At 41.5% G+C, this 17,589-nt stretch overlaps 1 protein-coding gene across 6 annotated transcripts in view; it reads right to left on the bottom strand.

Moving 5' to 3' along the window:
• Positions 1–17,589, bottom strand: part of SCUBE1 (signal peptide, CUB domain and EGF like domain containing 1) — a 191,909-nt gene that overhangs the window by 77,401 nt on the left and 96,919 nt on the right. For 5 of the 6 annotated variants that reach the window (XM_081191593.1, XM_081191592.1, XM_081191595.1 and 2 more), the window contains 3 exons: positions 16,454–16,579; positions 10,658–10,774; positions 6,718–6,807 (listed from right to left, as the gene is read on the bottom strand). In XM_081191593.1, coding sequence (XP_081047719.1) covers positions 6,718–6,807; positions 10,658–10,774; positions 16,454–16,579 — 333 coding nt within the window. The remainder of the gene's footprint in view (positions 1–6,717; positions 6,808–10,657; positions 10,775–16,453; positions 16,580–17,589) is intronic. The other variant, XM_081191594.1, reaches the window with a different exon arrangement.

Genomic DNA, 17,589 nt, shown 5'->3' on the forward strand with positions numbered 1-17,589 from the left:
CTTCTTTTTCACCCTGCAGCATCAAGCTCCTGGTTGCTCTACAACCATAACACCATCCAGTTTGACTGATCTGTTAGTGAAAGCCAAGTTGGGTCATAATAATACCTTGCTCATCCACAACTTGATAGTGGATGAAGGAGCTGACCTAGTGTATACCACCAATACCTGGGTGGGTAAGCTGGGAGGAGTGAATCTTACCCAGCCTTGCTTGCCTATGTACTCAGGGCAGAATATGCAAAGACTGGAAGGTCGACTGTGTGTTGACATAGTCCAGTGTTTCTCCAAGATGTGTCCCCAGCTGCTATTGGACTACAGTTCCCATCATTCCTGACCACTGGTTCTGCTAGCTAGGGATGATGGGAGTTGTAGTTCAACAACAGTTGGGACCCAAGGTTTTAGAAGCCACTGTGCATAGTCCTCAGATCTTCTATTCTGCTCATTGGGAGACATCATCATCTGAGGGCCTGTGTCTGGTGTCAGGCTAAAGAGAAAGACTGGAAGAGCTACTGGTCTATCAACCACCTTGTTGACTGAGCTGGTAGAGGTGGTCTCTGAATTATTGTCCTGGGGGGTTTTGATGTCCACACTGAAGCTGCTGTGTTTGGTCTGGCTCAGGTTTTCATGGCCTCTGTGACAACCAGGGAGCTGTCTCAAGTGGCCACCAGGCCAACCCAAAGTGCAGGTCATATCCTCAATTTGTTTTTTGCCCCAGTTGACGGTCTGGAAATAAGGTTTCTGTGACTCCATTGTCATGATCAGAACACTTCCTGGGCTAGCAGTACCAACTTCTCGCATAGTTGTTGTTTAGTCGTCTAGTTGTGTCCGACTCTTCGTGACCCCATGGACCAGAGCACGCCAGGCACTCCTGTCTTCCACATAGTAGTAGGGGGCAAATTAAGATGACCATAGATTTATGGATTCCAATGGATTGCTGAATACCCTGGAGAATTTCCGGTGGCTAGAACTGGTGGATGCTGAGGCCCTCATCTCCCTATGGGACTGGAAGAAGCAGAGGGTGGGAGAAATTGTCACTCCTGAGCACCCTCTCTGACACTGGATCACTCCCAGGTATAATGGGGAGGTATATGTGATGAAACTGGCCAGGTGACAGCTACAGCACAGGTAGTAGAAGTCCCACAGTGAAGATGACTGAACATTGGCTAGAGCACATAATTGTTCCTACTGTGGTGGCAAAAGCAACAAAGGGGGCCTTGCAGAACTCTTCAGGGTAGTCCATAGGGTGCTAACACCTGTATTGGTCGATGGAGCCTAGGACACCTCAGGGACCCTTTGTGAGTTGCTTATTGAGCACTTTGAGAACAAAATCCCTCGCCTTCGTAGCAAGCTAGATGTCATGACTGATACAGTCCCAAGTGAGGTTTCTAAAGCCCCACCAAGCTATGTTTTGTGGGATCTGTTTCAGTTTTCACAGCCTGGTGATGCTGACAAGGTGCTTGTGAGTTGGCACTAAACATCATGCCCTTCGGATCCTTGCCCTTCACTGCTGGCTGGGGTCAAGGTCAAGGGTGTGCTGCTGCTTTGGGTAGTTATGTTGACTTAGGGCAGCACTGGGGACCCCCTGGCCCACATGCCTAATGAGGCCTACCACGCCTCCCTATTTCACCTAAGTGCACTTGCAATTCTTCCTTTCCATCTTCTGGTAGAATTCAGTGTTTTTCTGAATTTGGCACCTTTTTCTGTTACCTTGACATGGAAATTGTGGCCTGACTTTAAATTGCACCTGCAAAGGGAGAAAGGAAGAATTGGGAACACACTCCTGTGCTCCTGATTCTTCCTTTGAATTTTATCTACCTGTTTCAAATGTCATTGTGTGGTAGACATGTCAGTGTTGGTGTAACTGGACACGGAGGAAGGGGTTAGTATCCTTCATGATTGTAAATCACTCCGTGTAGGAGATAAGCCACCAGGTTCATGGTCAGCCAAGCCAGTTGCTATGAAAAGGACACAGTGCCAACTATATAAGTGATTAAGGCATATCAGCTCAGTGGGTCCAGGGCCTTTCGGGTGCTGGGGCCAATTTTGAGAAGTAAGCTGAAGTCTTGAATTGCTGGAGCAAGAAATACTCTGTACTTGTATATATCTGTATCTGTATCTGCAAAGCCTACAAGTTGTATGTATATATCAATGTCTGGAACTGTTTACTGAAGCCTTATCTTCTACAGTAGTAAACTATTCTGGACCTTAAGATGCTTCTGTGTTGTGACCAGAACTGGGAGCAACTTCTGCTACATGGGTATCTCACATCCGATTGTCCTCCTTCCTTTCCCCCCATGGCTTTAGATTTAAATATAAAGCATGAGATTTTTATTCCAAGTGTTCATGTATTTCAAAAGATGTACATATTTGCTGCTTTGTGAGTTACTGTAAAATATTAATATAAGTTTATTAATATAAGTATGTTTTGGAGAAAATAATAATATATAAATAAAATTCCCACTCACTATATTTGCAGGCTGATAGTTGCTTGAAACCAGGTAGAAACATGGGTAGAAATAGGAAGGGAAAGGAAACTTAAAAGGAGTCCTGCTCCAGCCAATAGCAAGATCTTGTAAATTTAACCCTAATAACCAGCCTACTGCTGACTTGCGCCTCAACTTTTTGTTTTGATTTTAAAACAATAATCTGTAGTCACATCCCTGAAGTCACATTTCTGTGTGAATTCTGTCACAAGGGGAATTCTAAAGTGTGAAACTACACACAACAGATTGTTTTGCAGGTTTAATAGTCCTGCAGCAGAGGACTTTGTCAGCTTAAAAGCAATTTGATATTCTTTTAAAGAGAAAAAGAACAAAACCAAATATGGGGAAAACATTGTACTGACCTCTTTGAAATGACACCATCAGTATGAATAATGCTCTAGGACTGTGAGAATATATTTGCCATCTACTTCTCTAATGAAGGATCAGGGAGTAGTGATAAAGCAATATGGCAAGTACAAGGAAGGAAGGGATTCTCCATGGCCAGGACTGGAGTAATGAAAACCACAAAAGTCGACAGTCATTCCTGGTCACCTGTACTGATGCACTCTTACACACATTTTTAGAAGCAGGCAAGCCCCCAGATTTACCTCGTCATAAACTGGTCATCTGTCCCTGAAATAATAAGAAAGAGTCTTCTGAAAAAGATTGCAAGGAGGATTGTTAAGGTTTCTTTGGGCTGACTACAGTGGTGCCTCGCAAGACGAAATTAATCCGTTCCGCGAGTCTCTTCGTCTAGCGGTTTTTTCGTCTTGCGAAGCAACCCTATTAGCGGCTTAGCGCTATTAGCGGTTTAGCGGCTATTAAAGGCTTAGCGGCTATTAAAGGCTTAGCGGATTAGCAGCTAAAAGGCTATTAGCGGCTTAGAAAAAGGGGGGGAGCGGGGGAAAATCGGAACACTCGCAAGACATTTTCATCCTGCAAAGCAAGCCCATAGGGAAAATCGTCTTGTGAAGCAGCTCAAAAACGGAAAACCCTTTCGTCTAGCGGGTTTTCCGTCTTGCGAGGCATTTGTCTTGCGGGGCACCACTGTACTTCAGTAGCTGCAGCTGTGGAAAACCTCTACTGTTTTGATTTAGAGAAGATGCGAGTAAGAAGTGTATCCAATGATGCACAGTGTGGAGAAAGCAGACTGAGAAAGTCAAGATGGACGTTCAATGAAAGTGAACACCCAGTGAAAATGGATGTTGTGGATGTCCAGGGAAGCTGAATGTGGGGCAGATTCAGGACAGGCAAGAGAAAACAGTTCACACGGCACACAGGTGAACTACAGAGGCAGGAAAGGAGAGCGCTGTTGGGCTCTGGTCTTGCTTGCAGGTTTTGAACGGGCACCTGGTTAGACACTGTGAGAACAAGATGCTGAGCTAAATGAGCTACTGACCTGATTCGTACATTTTTATGGATTGCGTTATTTATTGTGTGTCAACTGTGCCATTTATTTCAAAGCATTATGGGGCTCAGGAGACAACTTGTTATTTGGACAGAGTTCTAAAGTCCCTTTAAAAATGGTTGCCTTCTGGAATATACCGGGTATTCAAAATCCGCAGCAGTTTTTACTGTCAATCCATGTGCAAAAGTTATATAATTACGAGATATGCTGATAAGGCGTTAAGCTTTGGAATCTGTTTCTTGGCCTTATTTATTTATCATTTTAATAAAGCGACGTTTCGATCTGAGTTCATCATAAGGTTGCATGAATTACATTAAATGCAACGGGACTTTTAAATAATCATAGGATTACACTGTAAAAGTCAACTGTCATATCTATTTGTTGTGAGGATCAAACAGGGAAGAGGAAAACCCTGTATACCACCTTGAGGTCCTTATAAGACAAAAGTGGTATATAAATGTAATTAATAAACAAACATGAGTGTCTAGAACAAACTTCACATCCTCTCCACTGTTGCCTCTTTGCAATTCCTCAGCAATAATTAAATTCAAATTTTTGCTCTGAGAACTTAAAAAACTGAAGCCACTAGCCCCCGCCTCTGAAGATGATATATGCTATGCATTCCTACCCATCTAAACTTGTTGCCAGCTGAACTCCCACCTTGAATGATGAATAGACATAAATATTTCTTAAATATAAATATGCCTTCCTACAAATTCCTCATCCTTATTAAAATGAAACATCTATGTATAAAGAATCAGTGGATTTTATCATGTTGGTAAGAGGCTTAATTTGTAATAATAATAATAATAATAATAATAATAATAATAATAATAATAATAATAATGATGGGGGCATGGTCCTGCTAGGACGGGGGGAAACACCTGTTTTATCAAATCTTTCACATAACTACGGACCAGCCTACCTTTCAGACAGATGATAAGTATTTAGGTTGCTGGACTTGCAATCAAACATTTGTATTGCAACTGCTGCCCATAGTTAGGAAATCAATGTATTATGAGGTGATAGAATTCTGGTACAGTTCAGAATTCTACCGTCTCACTCTGTGCAAAGTGTGTGTTCACTGGCGCTAAAAAGAATGGGGGGAAATGTTTTGCAATCATGCAGTTTACTTGCAACTATTTCTCTGTATCACAAAGAATATTCAGAAAGGCCATTCAGTGGCTGCCAAACAACTGAAAGGAGGCTTCTTTTAACCGTTTTCTTTCAACTGGCAAAAAGCTTGAAGTTTGTAAGATGAAGGTACAAAAAATAATAATTTTGTGTCACCCTCACTTGCTTCAAATTCTATGACTTTACAAGTAAAGTAATGAAATGCTCAATACAATTTTTGATTGAGCTCCTCAGAAAATGAGTAGAAATGGTAACTAAAATCAGCAACACAGTGTTGAAAGACTTCAAGGGGGGGGGTCCCCCACAAAAGAATCTGTGGCTGCAATCAACAATCCAAATTCAGTTGCAAATACATGTTTGACAGAAGCAAGCGTGTGGTGAGCCTCTTGCTAAACCTAGAAAAGGCAAGCTGATAGAAGAAACGACATATGGATTGTACACACAATTCACACTTTCATCAAACAAATAGGAACATCCCTTTTTATTTGTACAACGAATCGCAGGAGCAATCATCAATTGAGAGCCTTTTGACTGAGCGGCAGAATACAAATTGAATAAGTAATGATCAATTCTTGAAGGTCTTCATTAACCAATCACCTCATTAAATAGCAACACAATGGGTTTATATTATAATAAAACTGTTCATTTCCGATATTATGTGTTCTGGAGCAAAGAAACGCGAGGCCAGCAACACATTCATCCTACCCTGGACCACTGTGTCCATCCATGTGAGATTGGCCAAGGGAGAGGCATGAAAACCTTTGATTCAGCTTCACCCGGGAAGAAACACAACCTTGGCAGGTAGCACAGAGCTATTTGCCTACGCAGGTATCAATTTCAAATGATCAATAATCCTGCAAAATGCTGCTTCTATTTTTTAAATGTACAGTCATACCTCATGTTACGTCTGCTTCATGTTATGTTTTTTCAGGTTGCATCCCGCGGCGACCCAGAAGTACCAGAAAGGGTTACTTCCGGGTTTCACCGCTCGTGCATGTGCAGTAGCGCTAAATCACGCTTCGCACATAAGTGCCAGATCACGCTGCGCACATGTGCAGATATGGCATTTCAGGTTGCGGGCTTTTCATGTTGCGAACAGGACTCTAGAACGGATCCCGTTCGCAACCGGAGGTACCACTGTATGGTGTGTTTTTTTAAAATTTCTGAAAGAAAAGTGCCCAAGGGCTCCGTAATGGGGGAGGGGGAAATACTTCCAACAATTCCAAACCATGAGGACATAAAATTATTTCAAGCAAGGGTATAAATATTTTAAACCAAAAGTACAAAAAGAATGACATCAAGCATTTTATACCATTGGAACTTGCGACAAAGGGTAATGCTAAACAATGAAGCTGACCCACTCGGGTCGATTTGTACTCACAGAAACACAAAAGCCACATGTGAAAATCAGACTTGCAAAAGGTAAATAAGGTTAGTGGCAAAGACTCTCTTCTTTGCACCAAAGTCTTTCAACATTAAAGCTACAGTATAAGAGGGTTTTGGGTGGAGAGAGAATAGATTTAAAATGGGAAATGAACTTTTCGATGAAAGATCAGGATTCTAAAACGAATTGTGACCTCAGCAAACAGATGAACAAATTAAAAACAGAAATACTTGAAACACACCCCCACACCCCCATACACACAAGAGACAAAAGTTGAGAGCACATCAAAGGAAGTGGAAGAAAAGTGTTACCCATAAGTAGCCGCCGTTTCACCCGCTTGTCCACATCAGCTACTGACGTGGCATTGAACTCAGAACTCTCAATTGCAGCCTCATCCTTCTCTAAAACACAAGTAAGGGACAAACATGGAGCAGTTGGTTAATGAAAAGCCCAATTTTCCACTGCTGAAGAAAGTTTCTTAGCCTGGTGCAACCAAAGCCAAGAAGCATGAAAGCACTAAAACCCCATTTAGAGAGTTAATTCCATTTGAAATCCCAGAAATAAATAAAAGTATGCTGGAGGGAAGGAGGGAGTGGAGGAGGGGGGTGGGGAGAAGAAAATGATGATGAAAAACAAAGTAATTAGCCAGCAAACACATATTAAGCTGGTCTCACACCAGCCATAACACAAACACAAAAGAGAAGGTGCCCCAGATCGGTGTTAATTAAGAAATTTAAATGATAAGGTTTTGATTTCAACACATTGTTAAAAAAAGAAAAGGAGGAAAGACAATCGGAGTAGCTGCAGGCGGAGAGGTAGGTGGCAGCTTATGAACACAGCTGGCAACAAGGATACTGAACACAGAAGAGAGCTAAAAGAATCCGGTGATGGATGGGCATGGGAACATGACAGCTTTGTGCATGTTGACACAGTGTATCAAAAACAAAAACTGCATGCAAATTTTAAAAACCGTAAAAACAAACACAAATATATATAAAAAAACCAAAACAATTAAGTTGGGCAGTGCTGGTTGCCTGCTTGTCTATGGAACACGACTAGCTAAACATTCAATGCTAGAAAAAAGATGTCACAAGAATAGTCTAGTAATTTTTAGAAGCATGCAGTTAAGCGGGGGCGGGGGGCATTGTTAGCACAGGACATCCTGCAGGTAGGTTCTGATGTCCTTTATATGGAAAGCTCCTATCCAGCATTAGAAGAAGTTAAGTTATGCAATACTTAGAAATATACCTAAACAATCCATTTGCAAGGATGGGAACAGATGATGAGGTGAATGAAAGGTCTCATACATGGGGGGTGGGGAAGCAATACAGGGAGCAGAGGCTAAGCGATTAAAATAATTTATATGGGATGGAGAATTGCATTTTAAAAGAAAAATACGAAACACAAGTGGGGACTTTTCACATGCAGCAGACATAAAATAAGAGGATAAGTCAAGAAAACAAAGACAAAACGGGTTAGACGAAAGGGTACTTATGTGCCATTGCAGACATTTGCATATTTGCAGCGATGTCCAAGTTACAGACACCACTGAAGTCAGCAAACTGTAGGTAGATAGGAGAAGGAATCAGAAGAAGTGGAGGCAGGTTTTATTTGTGGTAACACTAAATGGCTGGGTAACAAGATATTGTTCTAAGAAGAAACCAAGTTCTAGATGGGATCAGGCTGCAATAGAGGCTTTGTTTTGAGGTTTTTCATTTTTCTTTTAATATTTTTTTCAATAATTAATGAACATCAGGTATCAGACAAGACAGGCAATCAGGAACCATCACCAGAAAGCAGGAATAAAAATGGAAACAAAACAAAAGTTTAAAAAATATCTAAGAGAAAGGACTACTCAGAAGAAAGAGGTGGGTGGAGGACCCAACGAAAGCAGCAATATGCGACTTAAATTACAGGAACAGAAAATGTAATATAAAGTCATATTATACAATAACTTTGCAGAAAGGGAGGGGTAAAGTACAGTTTCCAACAGTTCAACAGTTTTTCTCTATGCCAGACCAAATAAGCATCGCCCTGAAATTATCACTTCTCTCAGTGAAAACTGTACCAAGATTTCCAACCCTATAATGGCTCTCTAAGGTTTTAATGGTGCTTTCAAAAATAAAAATAGAAGAAACCCAAGAATAACAGCTACATTGTAATCACAATTAGACTGCATTTAATAAAGGTACAAGGGGCTAAATCTTTAAGGCAAATCTGTTAATTTCATCCAGAGAGCTGATTGTACGGAGCATATGCTTAGCACTGAGGGCTGACTCAATGGTTTCCTTCCCGGGATCAAGACTTTAGGGTGTCCATAATCAAAGCACGTTAAAAAGACATTTAATTTCATCAGCTCAAAAGACTTCAATACACATATAAGATCGATGGAATTATACAGTTATCCACAGATGTCAAGATATGTTAGATTCACCACAGACATTCACACACACCTTTAATTAAGGAATAAATATTTTAGCTTTAAAGAGGAAATTAATGACTGCTGATTAAGCTATATAGTGATAGCTTGCTATACAAAATTTGTTGGGAAACATTTATCTAAATTTTGTTCACTTTGTACAATTAGATGTGGATCAGAGAAAATGGGACTTCTTTAATGTTTTAGAGTCAAATTTTACTAGTAATTTCTCTTGAGCTCACTAATTTTCACAATCGTTAAGTCTTGCAATCAAAGGTTAAGACAAATACTTTTACAACTTATCTGACATAATTCTGGAAATGCCAAATCAAATTCGGCTACAACTAAGAAAAATGCTTTTAAATTATATGGATTATGGGCACAATTAATACAAAATCTTTTACTTTGGATAGGGGCTATTTAAACCCATGCTTGATGCTCCCACTGAAATTAACAGCACTTAGAGAGCTTACCTTTTGTTGGATTATGCCCTTTGAGAATGCTTCAGTTTGTTATACAGTATTTCTCTGCTTTGAAACAGACAAAGAACAGAAAAATACAACTAATGAACGCCCCCCCATCCCACAAAAACTTAAGTACCATACAGCATGACCATGCCAAAACTGTAAATCTCAGATTTCAGTCAGAAAGTTAGGCACATATTGCCTCCACTAAAATCAGTGGGATGTTAAAGTGTGTATCTGTGACTAGAATTATGTTCCATGAATTTTTAAATTTAAAGGGCTTCTAGATTTTGGTGTAAAATCTAGAGGAAGTGTTAAAACAGCTTCTTATTAACTGAAACAATTGCAGTTCTCCCCCACAAATGCACCATACATTAAAAAAAGGAAAAAGGTAAATTCTTGGATTCTGTGCTTATAACCACAATAAAACATGTGCAAACGATCATCTCAAAAGAATACAGCCTGCTTCACATGGTGGTGCAAAATTGTCCAAGTGACAACACCATGACAGAAAGCATTCTTTCCATATAATTCTAGCTCTTCTTCCACTCCAGTCACAATCTGTCATGTGTCTGGTCCTCACCAAATCACTTCTTTTTGAAGTTTGAACTCCCTTTCTTACACTGCCCAGATGCCCTGGCTGTATTCATTAATGCTCAGGTTCCAGGATGGAGTTCAGTACAGTCAGCAGCTATTGCATTAGTTTTACCATGAATACACTACAAACTGGCTGAAATAATTGCATGCTCAATATGCTTGGGGGTATTAGAAAAAGTCTCAATTTGAGCAACCACCAGAACCATGTGGGGAGTCACCCACAGAAATGGATTCAGGTGATGAATTCTGGTTGCACGGTTGTAATATGAATAGGTAGCTATATAGGTCATGGCATGTTTGAACATGTATTTTAAATAAAATAATGACTTTAGCTATCACTTTCTCCCAGTGAAACCATTACTAAAAACTTTTATCACAATGAGCATCATTTACACTCCTGAATTTTTAAAAGGGGCAAAATGTAATACTGTGGATAGCAGAACAGTCCAGATAAAAACTTCTGGTTCGTGTTTCCTCTATATGAACAGCCAGTGTAAGAGATTGCAGCTGCTTTTTTCCAACATCCAGTAGTATACAAAATACCAGGGAAGAATACACATATATGGGTTTGTGTACACATGCACACATATCAAGCTATTAAAAAGTGATAAATCCTTAACCAACAAATGTATTATAGCTTTCAAATGCTGCCTTCTATCACTTTTACAAATTTAAACTTATTAGATAAGATCAGGAGTTTATGACCCATTCTTTTAAGCAGCATTTCAATTCCACACACATATTTGTACAATTCAGAGGGAGGGTACTTACCAATACATGTTCGGCCGTCCGAGTGTAGGGCATACTTTTGATGACAACCGCACACAGGTCCCGTATCTGTGTCATCACAGGTGTGTTGGCAGCCTCCATTTCCATAGTTACAGGTTACTAGTTATTCCCCCAAAAATGTGTGTGTATATATATGTATGAATAAAACAACAGTGAAACCAATTAGTTTTGAGGAGTTCTAGGCACACAAAATAAGTTCAAGTTGTTGTTTTAAAAAAGCAATACACATGAAAACAAAATAGTTATTTCCAAAATCTCCTACCCTTGGTAAGCAGCGACATTCCAAGCAGCCGGTAGCCCTGTGCAGAGGGTCAAAGTGTGTCGCATGCACAAGTGGGAGTAAGCAGATCAGGATTGTGCCCACCAGTCCATCCCTTGCCATGGCAAACCTCCACATGTTCAAAGTTTCTATGTGCAAAAGCCCCAACTCATACAGGTTCCGAACATTTGGTCCATGCCCATTATTGTTCTAGGTTACAGGCTGCACGTCTGGAACACAAGCATGTAGGTCCCTTCCAGAAAGGAGCCTGAATGCAGAAAGGTTGTGTCCAGTAAGGGATCTGCAACCCCCCCGCCCCCCCTCCAGCTAGACACTCTGATTGTCTGCACTGGGCTACCGTTACTCCGAGGCCATCATACTTTTCCATGATTCATTTCCATTAATAATTTTCAATACAGCACGGGGGGGGGGGGAATCCCCAGATTTTCCTGTCCTGGGGAAGGTGTTGCTCTTTTCCAGCAGTGACTTAACCTATAGCTTCAGAAATCAGTGCTCTAGACCACAGTAGAAAAATAGCCCAGATTTGAAATTTGTTTCTATTGTTAGTTCTTCAGAATATGAAAGCTTTTAAAAACCAGTGAGGCAGTGTTAACTAACTAACGAAGGAACAAAGGAACTAACTAACTAACTAACTAACTAACTAACTAACTAACTAACTAACTGGGGCAGTTAACTTTACCACCACCAGACCTCTTCTTTTTATGGTTTGATGACCCCACCTATGGTTATTTAGCAACTTCCAAATTTGAGTGAGCGAAGTTTGTGCATTTACACCTTTTCCTGCAACACCCAAGTGACTATCTGAGAGGAGAGTTTCTTGTGGTTGCCAGAATGTATGGCTTGTGGCAACAGAATGTGCTGTCTTTGTACGCTATGCCTTTTTGCTACCACGGCATGCATAAGCTAGAGAAAATGGCGAAGTAGAGTTTTCAGGTGTAAGCTGCTTCAGATCTTATCTTGCCACGAACTCCCTAAGTATCTTTATTCTCTGCCTCAAACCCACACACGTCTGTGATGACGGGAAAATAATACCATTTGAAAGGGGTTCTGTGAGGTTTACTCAGAAATTGCATGTAGAAACTGAGCACTTAGAAAAAGTGCACCCTATACAAAGCACTTCTGACACTTAAATAGCTTAGAAAAATCACAGCCTTAATTGTTATAAATAATGCATTGCTTTCCGCACTCAAATTCAGTTAACATATGTGTTTATATAGCTTAGTTTTTTCCATAGGAATATAGTTTATTGAAAATCTATCAGTCCACCTAGCTTTTGCTGTGAATGTCTAAAATGTGGCAAATAAGTAGGACCTTCAACAAAACGCTACACTGGATTGGAACAGGAGGGCTCCTGTTTATGGTTCTAGCTGCTGGATGGCTTTGAGACATTTTTATTGCCTAGGCTTTTTATGTTTTGTACTTCTGGAAAAACTGAGGTCTCCCAAGGATGCTGATACCCACTTGTTTCTCAGTGGCAATGTTTTGGCTCCAAATTTGTCATCACATACTTCCTAAGAGATATTAGCGGGAGTAAGGGCAACATGCACGTGAGACTGCTGACAATCTTTGATGGGTCTGAGTGTCTGAAAATGTTTATTTCCCCATCTACTTATGGTTGGATACAAACTATTGAATGCTAACTATTATGTTTAGGTGACTGTATATCACCCAGTGCATCTTTGGACATTAGCAATATTGTTTTAGGTTTGCCAGCTACCATAAGAATGTGCATTCAGTGAATTTTGGACATTGTACTGTAACATATTTTCAGGGTTTGGTGTGCGCACACTGCTTATTAGATGGAAGGAGCTGGCCAGGGCAGCACCTTTCCCAATGATGGCCACAGCAGGGACCCACACCCCACACCTTTGCCATCCTTGCGTCATGGGTTTCAAGATGCTGGGAAACATAAGAACTTGGTTTGTCAGGAAGCAGAGGCCTCTAAGGGCACAGTCCTGATCCATTTGTGACCAGAGGTTTCATGGTCTAAGTCTAAGATAATCCAAAATGGACAGGCTTCCCTAATCCTGATTTAAAATCAAGGTTTGACAGTGTCTGCTGCCTTCTCTGCTATCCCATTTTTGAAATAGATTAGGCTTAGAGATTATGATTTTCCCAGAGACCATCTACTTAATTACAGCTAAGTGAGAACTTGAATAATATCCAAAACTCAATCCAAGGGATCTCCTATCTGTGCCTCCATCACAACAGATTCAGAGGAGGAGAAGTCACACAGGAACTGCTTACAAACCTAATGTGTTGCAGCCACACATTGGGTCCAGCCACATGGTTAAGCCCAACAATACCTTTACTCCACCTTGAAAGATTCTCAAGTGGCAGCAGAGGCTGGTAATACTGGGCACCTGTGGTATATTGGACCATTGGATTTAGCTGTGTGAAACCAAGTTTCAAATCCTTATCTGGCTATGGCCTTGGGCCAGTCTCCACCTCTTGGTATATCTGCCAGGACACATACATTATTATAAGGCATCTTCATGCATTTGCATTAGTCTATTAGTTCCAACTCCTGTACTGACGGCACGAAGGAGGACAATTCCAGGAAGAAAGAGAAGTGGGAAGAACCTAAAGAAATCAGTGTGGCTGCATATATAAGAAACAGAAGAAAGGCAAAATCACAAAGGAAGAGTATGCACGAATAGCCAACAGTTGCAAGGAGAAGGCCAGGCAGGCCAAAGCTTAGGTTTGCAAGAGAGGTTAAAAATATAAATTAAAAAAGGGTTTTTTTGGTAATGCTTAAAGCAAGAGGAAGAACAAGCAAGTAGTAGGTCCCTTGCGTGCAGAAGGTGGAGAAATGCTATTGGGGGACAGAGAGAAGGTGGAATGCCTCAACACCTACTTTGCTTCTGTCTTCACCCAAAAGGAAAGCAGTGCTCAACCTGGTGATAACAGAATAAGTGATGCAAGGAGGGAGGTGAAGCCCATGACAGGAGAAGAGGTGGTAAGGGAACACCCAGGGTCTGATCAGCTACACACAAGGGTACTAAAGGAGCTTGCAGATGTAATATCAGAGCCTTTGTCTATAATCTTTGAGAATTATTGGAGAACAGATGAGGTCTCTGCAGACTGGAGGCAGGCAAATGTTTTCCCCATCTTCAAAAGGGAAAAAGAAGATGATCCAGGTAACTACCAACTGGTCTGCTTGATGTCAATACCAGGTAAGGTCCTAGAACTTAGGAAAGGATGCTGGGATTACTAAAACACAGCATGGGTTTCTCTAAAACAAGTGATGCCAAAGAAATCTCATCCCTCCCCCAATAAAGTCTTGGTGAATCAAAGGAAATCTGTGGACGTAGTGTATCTTGATTTCAGTAAGGCTTTTGACCCAGGCCCCCATGATATTCTTGCAGAGAAGCTGGTAAAATGTGGGCTGGATGAGATTAACTGTTAGGTGGATTTGTAGCTGGTTGACTGACTGAACCCAGAATGTTCACTAATCGTTCCTTGTCAGCCTGTAAAAAAAGTGACAAGTGGGATTCCACGGGATTCTGTCCTGGGCCCGTTGTTGTTCAACGTCTTTATAAACGACTTGGACGAAGTTACTGGTGGGATGCTCAGCGAATTTGCAGATGACACCAAACTGGGAAGGTTAGCTAATGCCGCAGAAGACAGAAATGGGCCCAAACTAACAACATGAATTCCAATAGGGCCAAATGTAAGGTTGTGCATGTAGGCAGGAATAACCAGATGCACAAATATAAGATGGGGAACACCTAGCTTGCCAGTAGTACATGTGAATGTACTAGATACTTAGTAGAGCACAAGCTTAACATGAGTCAACCTCGTGATGCAGCAGGAAAAAAGGTAAGGCTATGATAGGCTGCATCAGAAATAGTTTCTCAATCAAGGGAAGTAATAGTACGGATCTATTCCACCTTGGTCAGACCACACCTGGAGTCCTGTGTCCAGTTCTGGGTACCACAATTTAAGAAGGATATTGACAAGCTGGAATGTATATAAAAGAGGGCAACCAAGATGATCACGGGTCTGGAAACCAAGCCTTATGAGGAACAGTTCAGGGAATTTGGTATGTTTAGCCTAGAGGAGACTTAGAGGAGATATGGTAGCCATCTTCAAATATTTAAAGGACTGCCACATGGAAGATGAAACAAGCTTGTTTTCTACTGCTCTGGAGGCTAGGACCCAAACCAATGGATTAAAGCTAAAAGAAAGGAGATTCCAACTAAACATCAAGAAGAACTTTCTGACTGTAAGAGTTGTTCAGCAGTGGAACCAACTCCCAAGAGACTCTTTCCTTGGAGGTTTTCAAGCAGAGGTTGGATGGCCACCTGTTATGTGTGATCTAGTTGAGTTTCCTGCATTGCAAAGGGTTCAACCAGATGACCCTTGGGGTCCCTCCAACTCTACAATTCTATGATTCTAGATCTCCAGTAATGCAGAAATTCCAGACTCTTTGCAGGTGCAGGTTTTCTCATCACTGCAGTGGGGAAAACTATGTTTGTGTTGCCTCTCCCCACCTCAAAACTCTTTAAGAAACAGCTGCTAAGGACAGGATCTGGAATCCTAATACAGTCAATTGATAGAAAAATTCTCCATGTCCATCACATATATGCTCCAGTTCCATGGCAATAAAACACACCATGGTGAATGTTTCTCAGGGCTCACCCTATTCAATTCACTATATCAGAGCTTTCCAAACTTTTCATGTTGGTGACACAGTAATTGAGTTTTACTAGCAAACTGGAGTTTAAACTAATCCCTTCTAAGAAATAAGGACATATACATAAACTGTAATAACAAAATGAATGGAGACACACCCCTACACACTGCAGCCAACGAACTAACGTGTCACAACACACAGTTTGGAAAGCTCTGCACTATATGCCTGTGAGTTCCATGTTGGGTCTATCAACCACAGTTCCAGTTATGCCACCCAAACTTGAATACAATATGCATACATGAGGGAATGAAGAACCTTTGCAAAGCCTTCGGGCTGCACTGTGGAGACTGAGGAACCTGGTGACCGGGTGACTGAAAAAGTAGCAAAGTGGGTCAACCAGGGTCAGATAACCAATGTTTTTAGTTAAATTTCTTATGGGGTCTGCATAACTCCTGCACCAATATTCAAAGGGGAGCCAGGTTATTAGACAGACTGATGCACAGAATTTCCCTAATAGTGTTCATCCATTCCTACTTCATTTTTACTAAAAACAACAACCCTCAAATGGCAATCTGAAACAACTTCCTCCACTATTTATCAGTTCTATTTAACACCAGAGAATTAAGAAATGGATACAAATTGCTTCACCCATCGAATCAAAATATGGTTGTACAGCATGCCTGTTAAATACATTGAACAATTCCATACATGCTGCCTCTGATTACGAGATGGGCAGGAAATACTTAACCCAAACCCACAGGTCAATGAAATGAAATGGATTCCTTGATTTTTATAAAACAACAGCAATGTGGAAATTAAGGCATGTTGGGTAGTTAAGATTTAGTCTGCATCTACCTACATTTGCAGTCCTTCTGGTTTTTGGCAAGTTCAAAGCCAGGCCTACATTCACAGGCAACCCCACCTTTGGGTGTCTCTCGGCAGATATGTGCGCACCCATGATCTTTGTTCATACAGTTCATACCCTCTGGAGAAAGAGAAAGAGAAAGAAAATGCACAAATTCTGAAAACAATCCAGATGACAACAAATTCTATACATATTTATTGCAGAAATACCCCTTGCACTGAGGGGAACTCATTTCAGCTTTTACAAGTTATAATAATAATATACTAATAATAATTTATTATTTATACCCCACCCATCTGGCTGAGTTTCCCCAGCTACTCTGGACAGTTCCCAATCAAATGTTAAAAACAATACAGAATTAAATGTTAAAAACTTCCCTGAACAGGGCTGCCTTCAGATGTCTTTTAAAGATAGGATAGATACTTATTTCCTTCACATCTGAAGGGAGGGTGTTCCACGGGGTGGGCGCCACTACCGAGAAGGCCCTCTGTCTGGTTCCCTGCAACCTCACTTCTCGCAATGAGGGAACCGCCAGAAGGCCCTCAGCACTGGATCTCAGTGTTCGGGCTGAACAATGGGGGTGGAGACGCTCCTTCAGATATACAGGACTGAGGCCATTTAGGGCTTTAAAGGTCTGCACCAACACTTTGAATTGTGCTCGGAAACGTACTGGGAGCCAATGCTGATCTCTCAGGACCGATGTTATGTGGTCCCGGTGGCCACTCCCAGTCACCAGTCTAGCTGCCGCATTCTGGATTAATTGCAATTTCCAGGTCACCTTCAAAGATAGCCACTTGTAGAGCACATTGAAGTCCAAGCGGGAGATAACCAGAGCATGCACCACTCTGGTGAGACAGTCCGTGGGCAGGTAGGGTCTTTGCCTGTGTACCAGGTGGAGTTGGTAGACAGCTGCCCTGGACACAGATTTGACCTGTGCCTCCATGGACAGCTGTGTGTCCAAAATGACTCCCAGGCTTCGCACCTGGTCCTTCAGGGGCACAGTTACCCCATTCAGGACCAGGGAGTCCCCCACACCCGCCTGCCCCCTGTCCCCTCAAAACAGTACTTCTGTCTTGTCAGGATTCAACCTCAAACTGTTAGCCGCCATCCATCAAGCTACTGCTTGAAAC

This window comes from Podarcis bocagei (genome assembly GCF_964188305.1).
Source record: "Podarcis bocagei genome assembly, chromosome: 4".
NCBI lineage: Eukaryota > Metazoa > Chordata > Lepidosauria > Squamata > Lacertidae > Podarcis > Podarcis bocagei.